Source organism: Carcharodon carcharias, chromosome 18, assembly GCF_017639515.1.
Source record: "Carcharodon carcharias isolate sCarCar2 chromosome 18, sCarCar2.pri, whole genome shotgun sequence".
Classification (NCBI taxonomy): Eukaryota; Metazoa; Chordata; class Chondrichthyes; order Lamniformes; family Lamnidae; genus Carcharodon; species Carcharodon carcharias.
The window spans coordinates 70,485,171-70,503,642 of NC_054484.1; the positions used below are offsets into that span (position 1 = coordinate 70,485,171).

The following is an 18,472-nucleotide window of genomic DNA, read 5'->3' on the forward strand; positions in this document are numbered from 1 at the left end:
CCCAGCCTCTGATCTACTGTTATAGCCACAGCATTTATATGGTTGGTCCAGTTCAATATCTGGTCAATGGTAACCCCAAGATGTTGACAGGGGATTTAGTGATGGTAATGTCATTGAATGTCAAGGGGAGATGGTTAGATTGATTCTTGTTGAAGATGGTAATTGCCTGGCACTGCCTGAATGTTACTTGCCACTTAATAGCGCAAGCCTGAATGTTTTCCAGATCTTCCTGCATGCAGACTAGGACTGCTTCAGTACATAAGAATTTGGGAATGGCACTGAACATTGTGCAATCATCAACAAACTTCTGACCTTATGATGGAGGAAAGGTCATTGTTGAAACAGCTGAAGATGGTTGCAACTACGACACTACCTTGGTGCTGAAATAAATGGCCTCCAACATTGCAGCCATCTTCTCTTGTGCTAGGTATAACTCTAACCAGGGAGCATTTTCCCTCTGATTCCCATTGACTTCAATTTTACTAGGGCTTCTTGGTACCATGCTCGATCATAAGAACATGGGAAATAGCAGCAGGAGTAGGCCATATGGCCCCTCGAGCCCAATCCACCATTCAACTAGATCATGGCTGATCTTCTACCTCAACGCCATTTTCCCTCACTATCTCAATATCTCTTGATATCTTTAATGTTCAGAAATCTATCAATCTCTGTCTTGAATACATTCATTTACTGAGTTTCCACAGCCCTCTGGGGTAAAGAATTCCAAAGATTCACCACCCTCAGACTGAAGAAATTCCTCCCCATCTCAGCCCTAAATGGCCTACCTCTTACTCTAAGATTGTGTTTTCTGGTTCTAGACCCTCCAGCCTGGGGAAGCACCCTTTCTACAGCTACCCTGCCTAGCTCCATAAGAATTTTGTAAGTTTCAATGAGATCACCTCTCCTTCTTCTAAATTTTAGCAAATACAAGCCCAGTCCCCTCAATCTCCCTTCATAGGACAGTACTGCCATCCTAGGAATTAGTCTGGCAAACCTCTGCTGCACTCCCGCTATAGCAAGTAAATTCCTCCTTAGGTAAGGAGATCAAAACTGTACACATTACTCCAGGTGTCATCTAACCAAGGTTCTATACAGTTGAAGCAAGACATCTTTACTCCTGCACTCACATCCTCTTGTGATAAAGGTCAACATACTATTTGCCTTCCTGATTGCTTGCCGCACCTGCATGTTAGCTTTCAGTGACCTATGAACAAGGAACCCGGTCCCTTTGAATGTTAACACTTCCCAATCTCTCACCATTTAAGAAATACTCTGCATTACTGATTTTCCAACTGAAGTGGATAACTTTTTTCCCATTATATTCAATTTGTCATGTTCTTGCCAACTCACTTAACGTATCTTAATCCCCTTGAAGCCACGTTGCATCACAACTTGCATTCCCACCAAGTTTTGTGTGAAACTTGGAAATACGACATTTGGTTCTCACATCCAAATCAAAGATATAGATTATGAATAGCTGGGGCCCAAGCACTAATCCTTGCAGTACCCCACTAGTCAATTCTCAATCCATGCCAATATATTACCCCTAATCTCACATTGTGTTAATTTTGCTTACTAACCTGTATGGGACATAATGGAAAGCCTTCTGAAATACACCACATCCACTGGTTCCCCCTTACCTATTCTGCGAGTTAGATTCTCAAAAAACTCCAACAGGTTTGTAAACATGCTTTCCCTTTCATAAATCCATGTTGACTCTGCCAAATCCTACCATTATTTTCTAAGTGTCCAGTCTTTATAATAGATTCTAGCATTTTCCCTACTACTGAGGTCAGGATAACAGGTGTGTAGTTCCCTGTTGTCTCCCTTCCTCCTTTCTTAAATAGTGGGGTTACATTTGCTATCTTACAATCTGAAAGAACCGTTCCAGAATCTATGGGATTTTGGAAGGTGACCACCAACGCATCCACTATCTCTTCAACCACCTCTTTCAACAATTCGGAATGTAAATCATCAGGTCCAGGGGATTTATCAACTTTTAATCGCATTAATTTCTCCAGTACTACTTTTTTACTAACTTTTTTCTGTGCCTCTTTTTCACAAGTCTCTTGGTTCTCTAGTATTTCTGGGAGATTTTTTTCTTACATCCTCCGTGAAGACAAGATACAAAGTCTTTGTTTAGTTTCTTTGCCATTTCCTTATCCCCATTATAAACTCTCCTGTCCCTGCCCACATTTGTCCTTGCTAATCTTCTCCTTTTTACATACCTATAGAAGCTTTTACAGTCCATTTTTATGTTTATGGCTAGTTCACTTCCTTGTTCTATTTTTCTCTCTATCAGCTTTCTTGTTGAATTCTAAAATGCTTCCAATCCTCCTTACTACTTTTTTGGCCACTTTATAAGCCTCTTCCTTTGATCTAATACAATCTAAATTATCTTGTTAGCCATGGTTGAATTACCTTTCCTGCTGAGATTTTGTGCCTCAAAGGAATGTAAGTTTGTTGTAGACCATGTATTAATTTTTTAAAAAATTCATTCATGGGATCTGGGCTTCACTGGCTAGGCCAGCATTTATTGCCCATCCCTAATTGCCCTTGAGAAAGTGGTGGTGAGTTGCCGTCTTAAACCGCTGCAATCCATGTTGAATGCAAGTCATTGCCTGCCTACCGTCATATCTTTTACCGTAGATTCCCAAACTACCACAGCAAATTTTCCCGTCATACCTTACATACATGGCAAATGCTGGCCCAGCCAATGACGCCCATACCCCATGAATTAATTTTTAAAAATTAAATGAATACATGGTTTACTACAAATTTACATTCCTTTGAGGCACAAAATGCCAGCAGGAAAAGTGATCCTATCATGGCTAACAAGAGAACTTAGATTGTATTAGATCAAAGGAAGAGGCTTATAAAGTGGCCTAAAAAGTAGTAAGGAGGATTGGGAGCATTTTAGAATGGAATTCAGCTCTTTTGTCCACATTTGAGCCAAGATTGTAATGAAGTGTGGAGCTGTGCGGCCCTAGCGGAACCCAAGCTGAGCATTGGTGAGCACATTATTGCTGAATAACTGCTGCTTGATAGCACTAGCAATGACACCTTCCATCACTTTGTTCATTGGCCGTCATTGGCCGGATTGGATTTGTCCTCTTTTGGACAGGACTTAATGGGCAATTTTCTACATTGTCGGGTAAATACCTGTGTTGTAGCTGCACTGGAACAGCTTGGCTAGAGATGCAGCTATCCTGGAATACATCTTCAGTACAACTTTTGAAATAGGCTCAAGGGGCCAAATGGCCTTCTCTTACTTCAAATGAGTCAAGTGTACAGTCAGGATGTTGTCAAGCTCATAGACTTTACTGTATCCAGGGCTTGCATCTGTGATGCTGGGGACCTCAGGAAGAGTCTGAGATGGATCATTCACTCAGCACTTCTGGGCTCCTTCATCAACACCCTCGTTTCTGGAGCCTCCTCCTCTGGTTAGCTGGTTATTTGTCCATCACCATTCATGAAGAGGTTCTTAACAGCTTACTTAAATTGGTTGTGCACTCACTCCTGAGTCTGCAAATCATTTACATAATATTTAAAAGCAATGTATGTGTGTAACAATGTCAGCATTCTGTCCATGACAATGTCTTCCTGTTGCTGAGTGTCACCAACTTTCCATCAATAAAGACAGTTAAAAAAGAATCTCTGTAGTTTGTGGGATCTAGCTGTATACAAAACGAATGTGATAATTTGACTGCAGAAAAGTCCCTATGCTTCCTGATATAGCAAGATATTACATAAATCTGGGTCTTCTCAAACTAAACCTGGAATCTAATTTTATAATTTAGTGTGTATTTTTGCTTTATTCAAGAATGGAATGTGAGCATTGCCGGCTAGGCCAGCATTTCTTGCCCATCCCTAACTGCCCTTGAGAGGGCGGTGGTGAGCTGCCCTCTTGAATCGCTGCAGTCCATGTGGTGTAGGTACAGCCAGTTCTGTTAGGGAGGGAGTTCCAGGATTTTGACCTAGTGACAGTGAAGGAATGGTGATATATTTCCAAGTCAGTATGGTGAATGGCTTGGAGGGGTACTTCCAGGCGATGGTGTTCCCATGTGTCCGCTGCCTTCTAGGTGATAGTAGTCATGGGTTTGGAGGGTGCTAAGGAGCCTTGGTGTGAGCCTTCTTGCAGTGCATTTTGTAGATGGTGCACACTGCTGTCACTGTATGTTGGTGGTGGAGGGAGTGAATGTTTGTGGGTGGAGTGCCAAACAGCGGGCTGCTTTGTCCTGGATGGTATCAAGCTTCTTGAGTGTTGTTGGAGATTATCTCATCCAGGCAATTGGAGAGTATTCCATCTCACTTTTGACTTGTGCCTTGTAGATGGTGAACAGGCTTTGGGGAGTCAGGAGGTGAGTTACTTGCTGCAGGATTCCCAGCTTCTGACCTGTTCTTGTAGCCACTGTATTTATATGGCTCGTTCAGTTCAATGGTCAGTTCAGTTCTGGTCAATGGTAACCTCCAAGATGTTGATAGTGGGTGATTTGGTGATGGTAATGCCATTGAATGTCAAGGGGTGATGGTTAGATTCTCTCTTGTTGGAGATGGTCATTGCTGGCACTTGTGTGGCGCAAGTGTCACTTGCCACTTGTCAGCCCAAGCCTGGATATTGTCTAGGTCTTGCTGCTTTTGGACATGGACTGCTTCAATATTCGCCGTAAATGGTGCTGAACATTGTGCAATCATCAGCGAACATCCCTATCTCTGACCTTATGATGGAAGGAAGGTCATTGATGAAGCAGCTGAAAATAGTTGGGCCTAGGACACCACCCTGAGGAACTCCTGCAGCAATGTCCTGGAACTAAGATGATTGACCTCCAACAACTACAACCATTTTCTTTTGTGCTAGGTATGACTCCAACCAGCGGAGAGTTTTTCGCCTGATTCCTATTTTTTCCCTGTTTTGCTAGGGCTCCTTGATGCCACACTCGGTCAAATGCTGCCTTGATGTTGAGGATAGTCACTGCTACCTCACCTCTGGAGTTCAGCTCTTTTGTTCATGTTTGGACAAAGGGTGTAATGAGGTCAGGAGCTGAGTGACCCTGGCGGAACCCAAACTGAGTGTCAGTGAGCAGGCTATTGCTAAGCAAGTGCCGCTTGACAGCACTGTCGATGACTCCTTCCTTCATTTTACTGATGATGGAAAGTAGACTGATGGGATGGTAATTGGCTGGGATGGATTTGTACTGCTTTTTGTGTACAGGGCATACCAAAGCAATTTTCCACATTGCTGGGTAGATGTCAGTGTTGTAGCTGTACTGAAACAGCTTGGCTAGGGGTGCGGCCAGTTCTGGAGCACAAGTCTAAAGTACTATTGCCGAAATATTGGCAGGACCCATAGCCTTTGTAGTATCCAGTGCCTTCAGCCATTTCTTGAAGGAGTGAATCGAATTGGCTGAAGACTGGCATCTATGATGCTGGGGACCTCAGGAGAAGGCTGAGATGGATCATCCACTTATCATTTCTGGCTGAAGATTGTTGCAAATGCTTCAACCTTATCTTTTGCACTGATGTGCTTGGCTTCCCCATCATTAAGGATGGGGATATTTGTGGAGCCTTCTCCTCCAGTGCATACGAAGATATGAACATAAAAACAAGGAACAAGAGTCAGCCATTCGGCCCCTCGAGCTTGCTTCGCCATTTAGTAAAATTGTGGCAAATCTCATAGTAGCCTCAAACCTGCATCCCGCCTACCCCTAATAACCTATCACCCCCTTGCTTATCAAGAATCTATCCACCTCTGCCTTAAAAATATTTGGGCTCAGCTTCCACTGCCTTTTCAGGAAGAGAGTTTCAAAGACTCACGACCTTCTGAAAGAAAATTTTTTTTGCCTCATCCCCATCTTAAATGAGTGACCCCTTATTTTTAAACAGTGATCCCTAGTTCTAGATTCTCCCACAAGAGGAAACATCCTCTCCACATCCACCATGTCAAGACCCCTCAGGATCTTGTATGTTTCAGTCAAATCGCCTCTTACTCTTCTAAACTCCAACAGATACAAGCCTAATCTGTCCAACCTTTCCTCATAAGCCCGTTCCAGGTATTAGTCTGGTAAACCTCTGAACTGCTTCCAAAGTATTTCCCTAAGGTGACCAATACTGTACACAGATGTGGTCTCACTAGTGCTCATAACCATCCTACTTTTGTATCCAATTCCCCTTGCAATAAATCATAATATTCTATTAGCTTTCCTAATTACTTGCTGTACCTGCATACTAACCTTTTGTGATTCATGCACTGACACCCAGATCCCTCTGCATCTCAAAGCTCTGCAATCTCTCACCATTTAGATCGTATGCTTCTCTTTTACTCTTCCTGTCAAAATGGACAATTTCACATTTTCCCACATTATACTCCATTTGCCGGGTCTTTGCCCACTCACTTAACCTATTTATATCTTTTTATAGCCTCCTTATGTCCTCTTCACAACTTACTTTCTTGTCTATCTTTGTGTCATCAGCAAATTTGTCAACCAAACCAATGCATTAACTATCTCCCTAGCCACATTTTTTAAGACCCTAGGGTGAAATCCATCAGGACCTGGGCACTTGTCAGCCCCCAGCTCCAACCATTTACTCAGTATCACTTCTCTGGTGATTGTCATTTTCCTGAATTCCTTCCTACCTTCTATTTCCTGATTTACAGCTGCCCTTGGGATGTTACTTGTATCGTCTATGGTGAAGACTGATGCAAAATACCTAGTCATCTGCCATTTCCTTGTTTTCCATTATTAATTATCCAGAGTCACTTTCTATAGGATCATCGCTCACTTTGTTAACTCGTTTCTTTTTAAAATATTTATAGAAATTCTTACTATCTGTTTTTACATTTCTGGCTAGCTTTCTCTTGTACTCTTTTTTCCTCATTAATCTTTTGTCATTTTTTATATTTTCTCAGACCCCCTCCTCTCTCCCTCAAACTGAATGTAAAATTCAATCATATTATGATTGCTGCTGCTCAGGAGCACCTTCACCATGAGGTCATTAATTAATCCCATCTTGTTGCACAATACCAGGTCTAGTATGGCCTGCTCCCTGGTTGGCCCTAGAACTTTTTTTTTAAGAAACTAACCTGGAAACATTCTATGAACTCATCTAGCCTACATTTGCCCATCTGATTTTTCCAGTCTACATGTAGATTAAAATCTCCTATTATCACTGTACCTTTCTGACAAGCTCCCATTACTTCTTCCTTTATGGTGCATCCTACCATATGGTTACTGTTAGGGGCCACAAGTGACTTCTTACCTATACTATTTCTAATCTCCACCCAAACTGTTTCCACATCCTGGTTTCCTGAACTTAGGTCATTCCTCTTTAGTGTGTTAATACCATCATTAACTCATTTCCTGTTCTTCCTAAGTGTCCTATATCCTTTAATATTCAGGTCCCAATCCATGTCCTCCTGCAGTCGTTATTTGTTTCTGTGTATCCTCAGTTCATTGGTCTTGATTCAAATGCTTTGTGTAGATACAGAGCCTTTAGTTTGATCCTTTTATTCTTTTTACAACCTCTAGTCTATTTAATTGTCCGCCACCATTCATGACTGGATGTGGCAGGACTGCAGAGCTTGAATCAGATCTGTTGGTTGTGGGATGGCTTAGCTCTATCACTTGCTGCTTATGCTGTTTGGTGTTGTAGCTTCACCAGGTTGACATATCATTGTTAGGCATGCACGTGCTGCTCCTGACATGCCCTTCTGAACTATTTATTGAACCACAGTCGATCTCTTCCCTTGGTGGTAATGGTAGAGTGGGAGATATACCAGGTCATGAGGTCACAGATTGTGGTAGAGTACAATTCTGCTGCTGATGGCCCACAGCACCTCATGGATAAGTTGCTATTTCTGTTCAAAATCTATCCCATTTAGCACAGTGTTAGTGCCAAACAACACGAGGGTATCCTCAATGTGAAGCCGGGACTTTATTCCCATAAGGACTGTGTGGTGGTCATGCCCACCGATACTGGCATGGACCGATACATCCACAGTTGGCGAAGATGAGGTCAAGAATTCTTTTCCCTCTTGATGGTTCCTGCACCACCTGCTGCAGACCCAGTCTAGCAGCAATGTCCTTTAGGACTCAGCCAACTCAGTCTGTACTGGTACTACCAAGCCATTCTTGAAGTCCCCCATCCAAAGTACATTCTGTACCCTTGCCACCCTCAGTGCTTCCTCCAAGTGGTGTTCAACATGGAGGAGTGCTGATTCATTAGCTGAAGGGGGTGTCATATTTGGTAATCAGCAGGTGGTTTCCTTGCTCCTGTTTTCTGATGCCATGAAACTTCTTGGTGTCCTGAGTTGACATAAGACTCCCAGGGCAATTCCCTCCTGACTGTATACCACTGTGCTGCCACCTCTGCTGGGTCTGTCCTGGCAGTGGTGTCTGTAAAGTCTGATTCTGTGAGGCACCTCTCCCATCTCCCAGTCGAGGAGTTTGCAGGGTCAACAGGGTTCAGTTTGTCGTTGTCATTTACAGTGCCTAGGTTGATGCTAGGTGGCCCATCCAGTTTCACATTCCTTATTGACTTGCTAGGCCATTTTAGGAGACATTTGAGTCAATTGCAATGGATCACATGTTCCTTCTATACAGGACATTAGTGAACCGGTGGGTTTTTATGACAATCAATGACAGTTTCATGGTCCTCATTAAACCGTTCCAGGTTTTTATTGAATTCAAATTCCACCACCATCTGCTGTGGTGGGATTCAAACCTGGGTCCCCAGAGCATTACCTGGATCTCTGGATTACAAGTCCGGTGATAATACCACTACACCATCGTTTCCCCCATAGATAAATAATTGAAGGAGAAAGGAATAAATTATGCTAATGGGTAAGATAACATAAAGGTGGAAGGAGGCCTATATGGAACATAAACACCAGCATAGTCTTTGTACTGGACAGTATATTTCCGAAATTATTCTTGTAAATAACTACCAGCTTTATACTAGTAACAAAGTGGTGTTTTTTCATTCATTTTTATTGTGGCAAATTTGTGCAGTTACATTAACTAGTTCTCCTTCTCCTGGACGGTCTTAGTACCACGCAGTCTACCGGTACGACGAGCAGCAATGAGACCGACCTTACGACCAGCTGGAGCATCTCTCCTGATAGTTGATGGTTTCCCTATGTGCTGATGGTTACCACCACCAAAAGGATGTTCTACAGGCTGTGGGAAAAAAAAAGATGGGTTAACAAATCCTGTACCACACAATTCTTGTCGGTAAATGCAATTTTGTATACACCAAAGCTAATAGAAATTACAACCTGGAAATTAAATTACTCAGCACGTGTGGTGCTTACCCACAACCTGTGAATGTCTTAATTCCATATGACCCAACCACTTATCCAACCTATAATAAACAGTGCCATGGTTTCTGCTTCAAACTATCCACAGCCTCCTACTCTTGGTAAATTTCTTGCTTGAATATTTACTTATGTCACTTTGTTCTAGTCCCCATGATTGGAAAGGCTATATGTACTGATTTATTCCTTCATTTTAAACAACTTTCAAACAACTAATTCTCTGTTCTAATGAAACAACACCTGATCGAATCCACACCGTATCCTCTCTGTTGCTTCAACGTCGGCCCTATAAAGGTATAAAGAGCCCAGACTACTCCTACACACAAAATGTTAGTACACATCAATACATCTTTGCTTTTATATTCTGTACTTGCTGCTGCAGAATACAGTATTAAGCTTTTTTATGGTCCCATCTACTTGAGCTGCTTGGAATTCCAAAATCTCTCTGCTTTTCAACATCAATGGGTTTAATCTAACAATAAACGGATTCAGCCTGCATTCACAGTCTCAAGCCTTCACTGCAAGTTGTGCATTGCTGTGCTTAAGATCACAAAGACCAAGGTGATATACAGACTCAGTCAATTTTGACTCTTCCACGCAACTAAAATAAATGATTGTGAATGGTTCACATATCTAGATGCAACTACTGCCAGCTGAGAATCATATCAGAGCAAGCTTTGAAATCTCCTAAATCACCCATCACTAAATCCCAGAAGAATTTTAGAATAAAGATAACTTGTAATAAATCATTTCTGATCAAAGTAGTTGAAACAAATTTAGAGGACCAAATACTATAATTAACAAATACCTTGTATTTATATAGCTAGCACATTTAGCATAATAAAATTTCCCAGTGCTTCACAGACAGAAATAGATTTCTGTTCACCCAGGACTGGATGTCAGACAAGCAGTTTGACAATTTAGAGATGGTGGAGTAAAGCTGGAGGTTATCAATGTACATATGGAAACCGATGACACATTTTTGAATGATGTTGGCAAGGGAGCAGCATATGTCAAATAGGGAGTAGAGGACAGATCCTGGGGGGACACCAATGTTGATGGTACAGGAGCAGAAATTCATACCATTGCAGGTGATTTTTCAGGCTAAGACTCAATAGATAAGTATAGAATCAAGCAAGTGCAGCCATGTAGCTGAAAGGTGGAGAGATATGAGGAGGATTGTGTGGTCAACTATCTCAAAGACTCAGGAATGCCAAAAGGATATAGTTACCATTGTTAGAAAAACACATTGTTAAAAAAAGTCATTTCTGATTTCCATAAGAGCTGTTTCAATGCCTTAGCAGCACAGAAACCTGATTGGAAGGATTCAAACATGTCGTTCCAGGAAAGATGGGCATGTTTAAGGACTCGAGAGGAAAGGTATGTTGGAGATGGGGCGGTAATTTACAAGGACGGAGGGGGTCACCTTTTTTTTGATGAGTGGGATGATGTTACCTCATTTGGAAAAGAGGGGGGAACAGTACCCAAAGAGAGACCGTTAGCAGTATCAGCTAACATGAAGCGACAAGAGAGAAACTAAAGGAAGGTGCAAGCTCAGTGAACATCAGAACAGGAGTAGGCCATTTAGCACAGGAACTGTTCTGCAATTGAATAAGACCATGGCTGATCTGGAACCTAACTTCCTATACCCACTTTAGCCCCAAATCCCTTAATTCCTTTGGTTAACAAAAATCTATCAATCTCAGATTTAAAAATTAACACAAATTGCCATTTTCAGAAGAGTGTTCCAAACTGCGTACAGAACTGTTTCCTAATTTCACTCCTGAAAGATTTTTTTTTAAAGACTATGCTCCGTAGTCCTAGACACCCCAACCAGTGGAAATAAGGTAGATCAAAACTTTGATTAAATCACTCCTTAACCTTCCAAATTCCAGAGATTACAACCCTAGTTTGTGTAACCACTCTTGGTAATTTAACCCTAGTAGTCCAGGTTACCATTCTAGTAAATCTATGCTGCACTCACTCCAAAACCAATACATCCTTTATAAGATTGGTGCCCAGTCCTGCTCACAGTATTCCAGGTGTGGTCTAACCAGGACTTGGTACAACGGTAGCTACTTCCACACCCCCCAACCCCTTGTATTCTAGTCACCTCTTCAAAAAAATTCAATAAGGTTCATCAGATGTGACCTACTCTTTTACAAAGCCACATTGGCTCTTCCTGATCAGTTTGAACATTTTGAAAATTTGTGTCACCTGATCCTCAATTATAGACACTAGCAAATTCCTGACAGCAGATGAGACTAAATGATTTGTTTCCCTGATTTCCCATTCTCACTTTGTTAAATAGCATAGTGAAAGGCATAAATCAAAAGGAACGGTTCCTGAAGAGAGAACTTGGAAGATTATAATTCGTGCACTTCCTTTAAAACCTTGGAACCTATCTGGTCCTGGGTAAATAGGGTACCTGAAAGAAGTTCGGCTTGGCAGGCCGGGGAAGAGGAGACAGCAGAACTACTGTCTCAATCTTAGTGAGAGAAGTAGTTCATGAGCTCTTTGCACTCGTTAGAGGCAAAGATGGAAGGGAAGTGCGGTTTAAGATGACAGTTTAAGATGACACTAGCTATGGGTGAGGTCCCAGAAGACTGCAGAATGGCCAATGTTGTTCTATTGTTTGAAAAGGGTAGCAAGGATAATCCAGGAAATTTCAGGCTGGGGAGCCTTATGTCAGTGGTAGGGAAATTATTGGAGAAGATCCTTTGTGACAGGATTTACTACTATTTGGAAACAAATGGGCATGTTAGTGAGAGGCAGCGTGGTTTTGTGAAGGGGAAGTCGTGTCTCACTAACTTGATCGAGTTTTTCAAGGAAGTGACAAAGATAATCGACGACAGAAGGGCAGTGGATGTTATCTACATGGATTTCAGTAAGGCCTTTGACAAGGTCCCTCACAGCAGACTGGTACAGAAGGTAAAGTCGCACGGGATCAGAGGTGAGCTGGCAAGATGGATACAGAATTGGCTTGGTCATAGAAGAGAGAGGGTAGCAGTGGAAGGGTACTTTTCTGAATGGAGAGCTGTGACTAGTGGTTCCGCAGGGATCAGTGCTGGGACCTTTGCTGTTTGTAGTATACGTAAATGATTTGGAAGAGTTGCAAATAGTGAAGAGGATTGTCAAAGGATACAAGATATAGATTGGTTGGAGACTTGGGCGGAGAAATGACAGATGGAGTTTAATCCGGACAAATACGAGGTAATGCACTTTGGAAGGTCTAGCACAGGTAGGAATTATACAGTAAACGGCAGAACCCTTAAGCGCACCGACAGGCAGAGGGATCTGGGTATAAAGGTCTACAGGTCACAAAAGTGGCAACGCAGGTGGATAAGGTGGTCAGGAAGGCATATGGCATGCTTGCCTTCATCGGCAGGGGTATTGAATGTAAAAGCTGAGAAGTCATGCTGCAGCTGTATAGAACCTTGGTTAGGCCACACTTGGAATATTGCGTGCAATTCTGGTCACCACATTACCAGAAGGATATGGAGGCGTTGGAGAGGGTGCAGAGGAGGTTTACCAGGATGCTGCCTGGTCTGGAGGTTATTAGCTATGAGGAGAGGTTGGAGAAACTCGGATTGTTCTCACTAGAGCAACGGAGATTGAGGAGCGATTTGATAAAAGTTTACAAAATTACGAGTGGCATGGACAGAGTAGATACTCAGAAGCTTTTTCCCAGGGTGGAAGAATCAATTACTAAGGGACATAGATTTAAGGTGAGAAGAGAAAACTTTAGAGATGTGCAGGGCAAGTTTTTTTACACAGAGGGTAGTGAATGTCTGAAATTCGCTGCCAGAGGAGATGGTGGAAACAGGTACGATAGTGGTGTTTAATGGGCAGCTTGACAAATACATGAATAGGATGGGAATAGAGGGATACGGACCCCGGAAGTGCAAAATGTTTTAGTTTGACAGGCAATATGATCGGCGCAGGCTTGGAGGGCCGAAGGGCCTGTCCCTGTGCTGTACCTTTCTTTGTTCTTTGTTTGCAGCAGAGAAAAGCTAGGAATTATCCTTGTATTCCAGGATCATTCTGGAATTGTGAGCAACTTTGGCTGATGACAGCAGAATCCGACAGTGCCTTTACGTGGTCCAGCCAGATCTGGCAGTGAATGGCAGAACTAGTTCAAGGCTACTTAAGTCTAAGGGATGCAAAGATGAGGATTGTACCAGGGAAAAGAAAAAAGTAAAAAAGGGGAAGGTGATAAAAGTGGAAATAGAATTGATGACCTCAGGTCTCGAGTAGCAGCCAGAATGAGAATAGACGCAAGAAAATTCTAAGCAGAAATTATAATCCAATGCCTTAGATCAGAACTTTATGAACAATTTTGCATTTATATAGCACCCTTAATGTAGAAAAAGTTCCAAGACACTTCAGAGCAGTGTAACCAAACAAAATTTGACACCAAATCAACAAAGGAGATATTAGGAGTGACTAAAAGCTTGGTCAAAGAGGTAGGTTCTAAGGAAAATCTTAAATGAGAAGGATAGGGAGGTGGGAGGTTTAAGGAAGGAATTGCAAAGCTCAGGACACAGATGGCAGAAGTCACAGTTGCCATTGGTGGATCGACACCAAAGTTGAAAAGTCAGCTTTAACATGAGACTGCTGTAGAAGAGGGGGCATACATGTAGAACCTGACATGTCTGTGGATGATTTTACATGAAACAGCGTGTAAATGAGGATTTGCAGGGAGCCATGGATAGATTGTTGGGTAGACTCTAGAGACAACGGTGTGGGAGAGAACCATTGTTTGACAGATTCGCTGACTTCGAATCAATAAAATAACTTTGATCAAGCGAGGAGCAGCTGTTGCATGAAACTGATGTGGTTAACCTGGTGACAGACTACAGAGAAATAATAATAGACAAGGAAGATTAGTGCACTATAATTACAGAGAATATGACCTAGGTTGCAGCCATATCTGACAGGAGAGGTTCAATATGGAGCTGCAGGAAAAATGGACATGATTTGTGAGGCAACAACATCTTCAAAGACTTGGGAGAGGAAAGGGAGGTAGGAAATGGAGAAGGGAATTGTAAGAGCAAATGGGTCGAGGGTTTTTTTTGGGAGAGGTAACAACAGTAGCTTTGAAAGAGAGAGAACACCATTTAAAATGTCAGTTAGCGTGGGGGCTAGGACGAGAAGTTGGGTGGTCAGCAGTTTAGCAAGAATGAGGCCCAAGAGAGCAGGAGGTGAACCATACATGGGAACACTTAATAACTGTTCACTTACATTCATAGCCACACCACGGACACGTGGCCAACAATTTCTCTTGGCCTTGTATTTGTGATAAGCACGACCTGCCTTCAGTATGGGTTTGTCAATACGACCACCACCAGCAACAACGCCTGCAATCAAAGTAAATATTTGACTAGTAATATACAAAGAGATTTGCATGGTAAGTAGCTTAAGTTACCCATTATTCAAATGTTACTACCCCAATCACTTCAATAAAAGGTCACCAGAATTAAAAATAACTTGCGTATTGCTGAAAAAGAGAAGCATGTCTCTTCTTTCTTTCAGCAATACTCAAATTCTGTACTACCAATTGACTTAAAGTAACTTGTCATTTACTCATTGTAGCAATTGTTAAATAACTAGATATCAAAACACTAAAGATTTGTAATAAATTGTATTATACATAACACTGATTAAATCAGAAATAAAATACAATTAAGTTTAAACCAGTTTTCATTTTTATGTAAATATTTACTGACAAGTATTTCATGCATCACATGGTTGCAGCTCACCTCAAACTTCTGGATATTTTGACATGGACAAAATATGCAGATAAGTTAGTTATTGAAGTAGATGCCAATGTGGAGTTAGATCCAACCAATCTCTGACTGGAATGAATGCCACTTTGATTTACAGGAAATATAAATCCTGAACCAAATGTTTTCTCTTCCTAATTCTGGATGTAGCTCACTTATTCATTTACATGTTAAAATCCAAAAATTGAATATATGCAATAAATATTTATCATTATAAACTGCAGAACTTTTAGAAAGACTAACTTTTCAAAAAATTGTCAGAGAGGAGTAAATGAAATCTTACCAACAATAGCTCTATTAGCAGAGGAAACAACTTTCTTAGAACCTGATGGCAACTTGACACGACTTTTCTTGGTCTCAGGATTGTGGGAGATGACTGTGGCATAATTACCAGAAGCACGTGCAAGTTTACCACGATCACCTGGCTTCTCCTCCAGGCAACACACAATGGTACCTTCTGGCATAGTACCCACAGGGAGGACATTTCCAATGTTCAACTGAGCTGCAAGCAAGAAAGATTTTGCAAGTTTGCGCCTACAATTTTGGTACAATTATGATACTTTCCACAGCACACTGCTTATAATTACAATATTTATACACATTGCTAAAAACCATTTTTGTCAAAGCTTCGACAAACTAGATATCAAGACACTGCAAAGATTTGTAATAAGTTGTATTACACATATCACTGATTAAATCAGAAACAAAATACAATTAATTTTAAACCAGTTTTCATTTGTGTAAATATTTACAGACAAGTATTTCATGTATCACGTGGTTGCAGCTCATCTCAAGCTTCTTGGTATTTTGATATGGACAAAATATGCAGCCAAGTTAGTTATCGAAGTAAATGCCAATGTGGAGTTGAATCCCACCAATCTCTGGTAGGAATGCCATTTGGATTTACAGGAAATATTAATCCACACCACCCCACATTATTACTGAGCAGAAGCCAGATCAAGAAATGCAGTAAACAGAAAGCCTACTTTTAAAAAAAGTTCCAAGATACATGCGATGATAGAAATTTACATGTTTCAGGTACAATGCAAAAAACGACTGAGAACTGAGGAATCTACAGCAGTTCGGTAATGTTGGTATAGTGGTCCCAATTGACAATTGGGTCTTTGTAAATGGCTGGGGTTGATTGGATGGAGGTGGCAGGGGAGGCTACAGGCACAGGAAGAGATATAGGGTGGCAAGAATCATTGTGAACCAGGAGAGCATTTGATGTGGGAACATAGAGATAGACACTTCAGATAAACATGACAACTAGGAAGTAGGTTCCATGGCCTTGAAGGCTGTGTCAGTATGTGAGCATTGATAGAGGAAAGAGCATGCTTAGCGTTTCCTCAGTAGCTGTCAAGGTAGGAATACTTAGACACAGAGGGAGAAGAAAACATTTGTAGGAATCCCATCCATCTTTCCAACAATGGGAAGAGTCATTTCCAAAAAACTTTTTAAAAGAACCTACAAAACTGCAAGGAGAATTTTAAGAAACATGAAGAATTTCAAGTCAGTTGCTGTTAACATCAAGAATGTGAATGTGAGGCAGTCAAGATGGCACTCAGGCATCTGACTGGAGGCCTGAACTCTGGTGGAGCACATCATCCTGGAGTCAAATCTTAGAGGATTCAAGTAGTATATGACATGACAGGATGAGTTTAATCACAACTAATATAATGCAAAATATTCATGACATGAAATATCACAAGTGTTGTGCTTCAAAAACTGACCCCCCACCCCCACCCCCCTCCCCTCCTTGCCATATGCATTTTATAAATGTCAATGTTTTAAACTCGGGTCTGTCACAAATTTACTTTTTCTGGCAACCAGCTAAATACAGAGCAGGATTAACCTAGAGCCTTCCAGGTTTGCATGGCATGGGTAAACTACATTAAATGAAAAAAATCAATTATATAATTTCTCTCAACTTACCCTTCTTGCCACAATAGATAAACTGACCAGTGTGGATACCCTCCGCTGCAATGAATAACTCAGTCCTTCTTTTGAACCTATAAGGGTCACGAAACACCACCTTTGCTAAAGGAGCACCACGACCAGGGTCATGAATTATATCCTGCAAAACAAACCAGGAACCTAATCACTCTGCAATTAACTCTGCCATGAATTTATCCATTTAAGCAGTTAAGCTGATTTTAGAGAAGTGTTTATTGCTTTACCCTTAAACACTCAATTCCATAGACAGAAAGATTATCTAAAAAAAATTCAAAATCCTTCCTGAAAGAATACTTGCCTTGACAATGCCCTTGATATAACCATGACGTTCAGCAAAGTCCACAGCTCTCAACTTTGCAGGACCTTTCCTGTGTTTCACATGAGCTTTGAAGACGGAGCCTGCACCCTTTCTCTGACCTCTGATTACACGACCCATTGTATACTACTGTAAAAAACAAAATTTAAAATGTGATTTCTTTTCTAGACCCCCCAGCTGTTCCAAAAGTTATAACAACCTAATTAGTATTCAAAACTCCAGACATTTTGCTTCCATTTAAAAGTGACTTAAGTGTTCCACCTTTTGGCAAGGCTGAAACGTAGTCAATTAAATGTAAAACTACAAGTGTGTGTAGTAAACATGTTTAAGATTATTAAAGTTATACATTATAAATTATTTTCCAACTTTTTACAAAAATAAACTAAGCCTGAAGTCTGAATTCAATTTATCTTCCCTCCAACCCCCACTTTCCCATAGGAGTCAATTTAAAGCCCAATCCCTACGAATGCCAAATAACGAGGAGGGGGGAAAAGCTAAAACGGTCAGTAGTTTTTCCTCGTTATCCATCCAAAGTTGCTGCGTCTTCACAGTCGGGCTCCATGTTACTTAGAACAGGAGCCTGGACCAAAATTTACTTTAAACTTCCATCTAACAGGATATTTGATAAACAATATTCACGGCAGTAACATCAACATGACACTGATTAATTTGCTTGGAAAATATTAAACGGATGGCTGATTAAATGAGAGATTGCAGTTGGATTCTCACTGCCACTGCCAGTCTCCACTACCCATACCTCGAGCGGACGCCTAAGCAAAAGGAAGTCATCACCTCCACGCGACTACTTCTTCCGGATCCATCGAGTGCGTGGCCTGGAAAAATTATATTTCTCCACAAATAATGCACAAAAATTGAAGACGATTATTTTGAAGATTATAGACACTATTCTTTGTCAAGGAAAAATTGAAAGCGCTTTTTTTGTTAAATCAGAAAAGGTTCTACGTGTCTTTGGCGCTGCATGACGGGAATTGTAGTTTTGTTCTATTTCCGATGAGCCTGCGGCTTTTCAGTTATCAACCAGCAGCTTGATTTCTGAGGATTCCCGGTTTATTTACGGGTAAAGAGTTCCCATTTTCCGAT

At 41.3% G+C, this 18,472-nt stretch overlaps 1 protein-coding gene across 1 annotated transcript; it reads right to left on the bottom strand.

Annotated features, from left to right (window-relative positions):
* Positions 1-8,969: 8,969 nt before the first annotated feature.
* Positions 8,970-18,150, bottom strand: rpl8 (ribosomal protein L8). Its single transcript, XM_041211864.1, has 6 exons — positions 18,129-18,150; positions 17,354-17,500; positions 17,035-17,176; positions 15,383-15,601; positions 14,558-14,673; positions 8,970-9,176 (listed from the first exon to the last, which is right to left on the bottom strand). The coding sequence occupies exons 2-6, from the start codon at positions 17,489-17,491 to the stop codon at positions 9,018-9,020; spliced, it is 774 nt and encodes a 257-aa protein (XP_041067798.1). The 5' UTR covers positions 17,492-17,500; positions 18,129-18,150; the 3' UTR covers positions 8,970-9,017.
* Positions 18,151-18,472: the final 322 nt, after the last annotated feature.

Excerpts from the sequence above, each read along its gene's own strand:
- rpl8 (XM_041211864.1), bottom strand. The coding sequence starts at position 17,491 with ATGGGTCGTGTAATCAGAGGTCAGAGAAAGGGTGCAGGCTCCGTCTTC. Across the intron at positions 17,177-17,353 it reads ATATCAAGGGCATTGTCAAG|GATATAATTCATGACCCTGG; the intron begins GCAAGTATTCTT and ends TTTGTTTTGCAG. Across the intron at positions 14,674-15,382 it reads TGCTAATAGAGCTATTGTTG|GCGTTGTTGCTGGTGGTGGT; the intron begins GTAAGATTTCAT and ends CTTTGATTGCAG.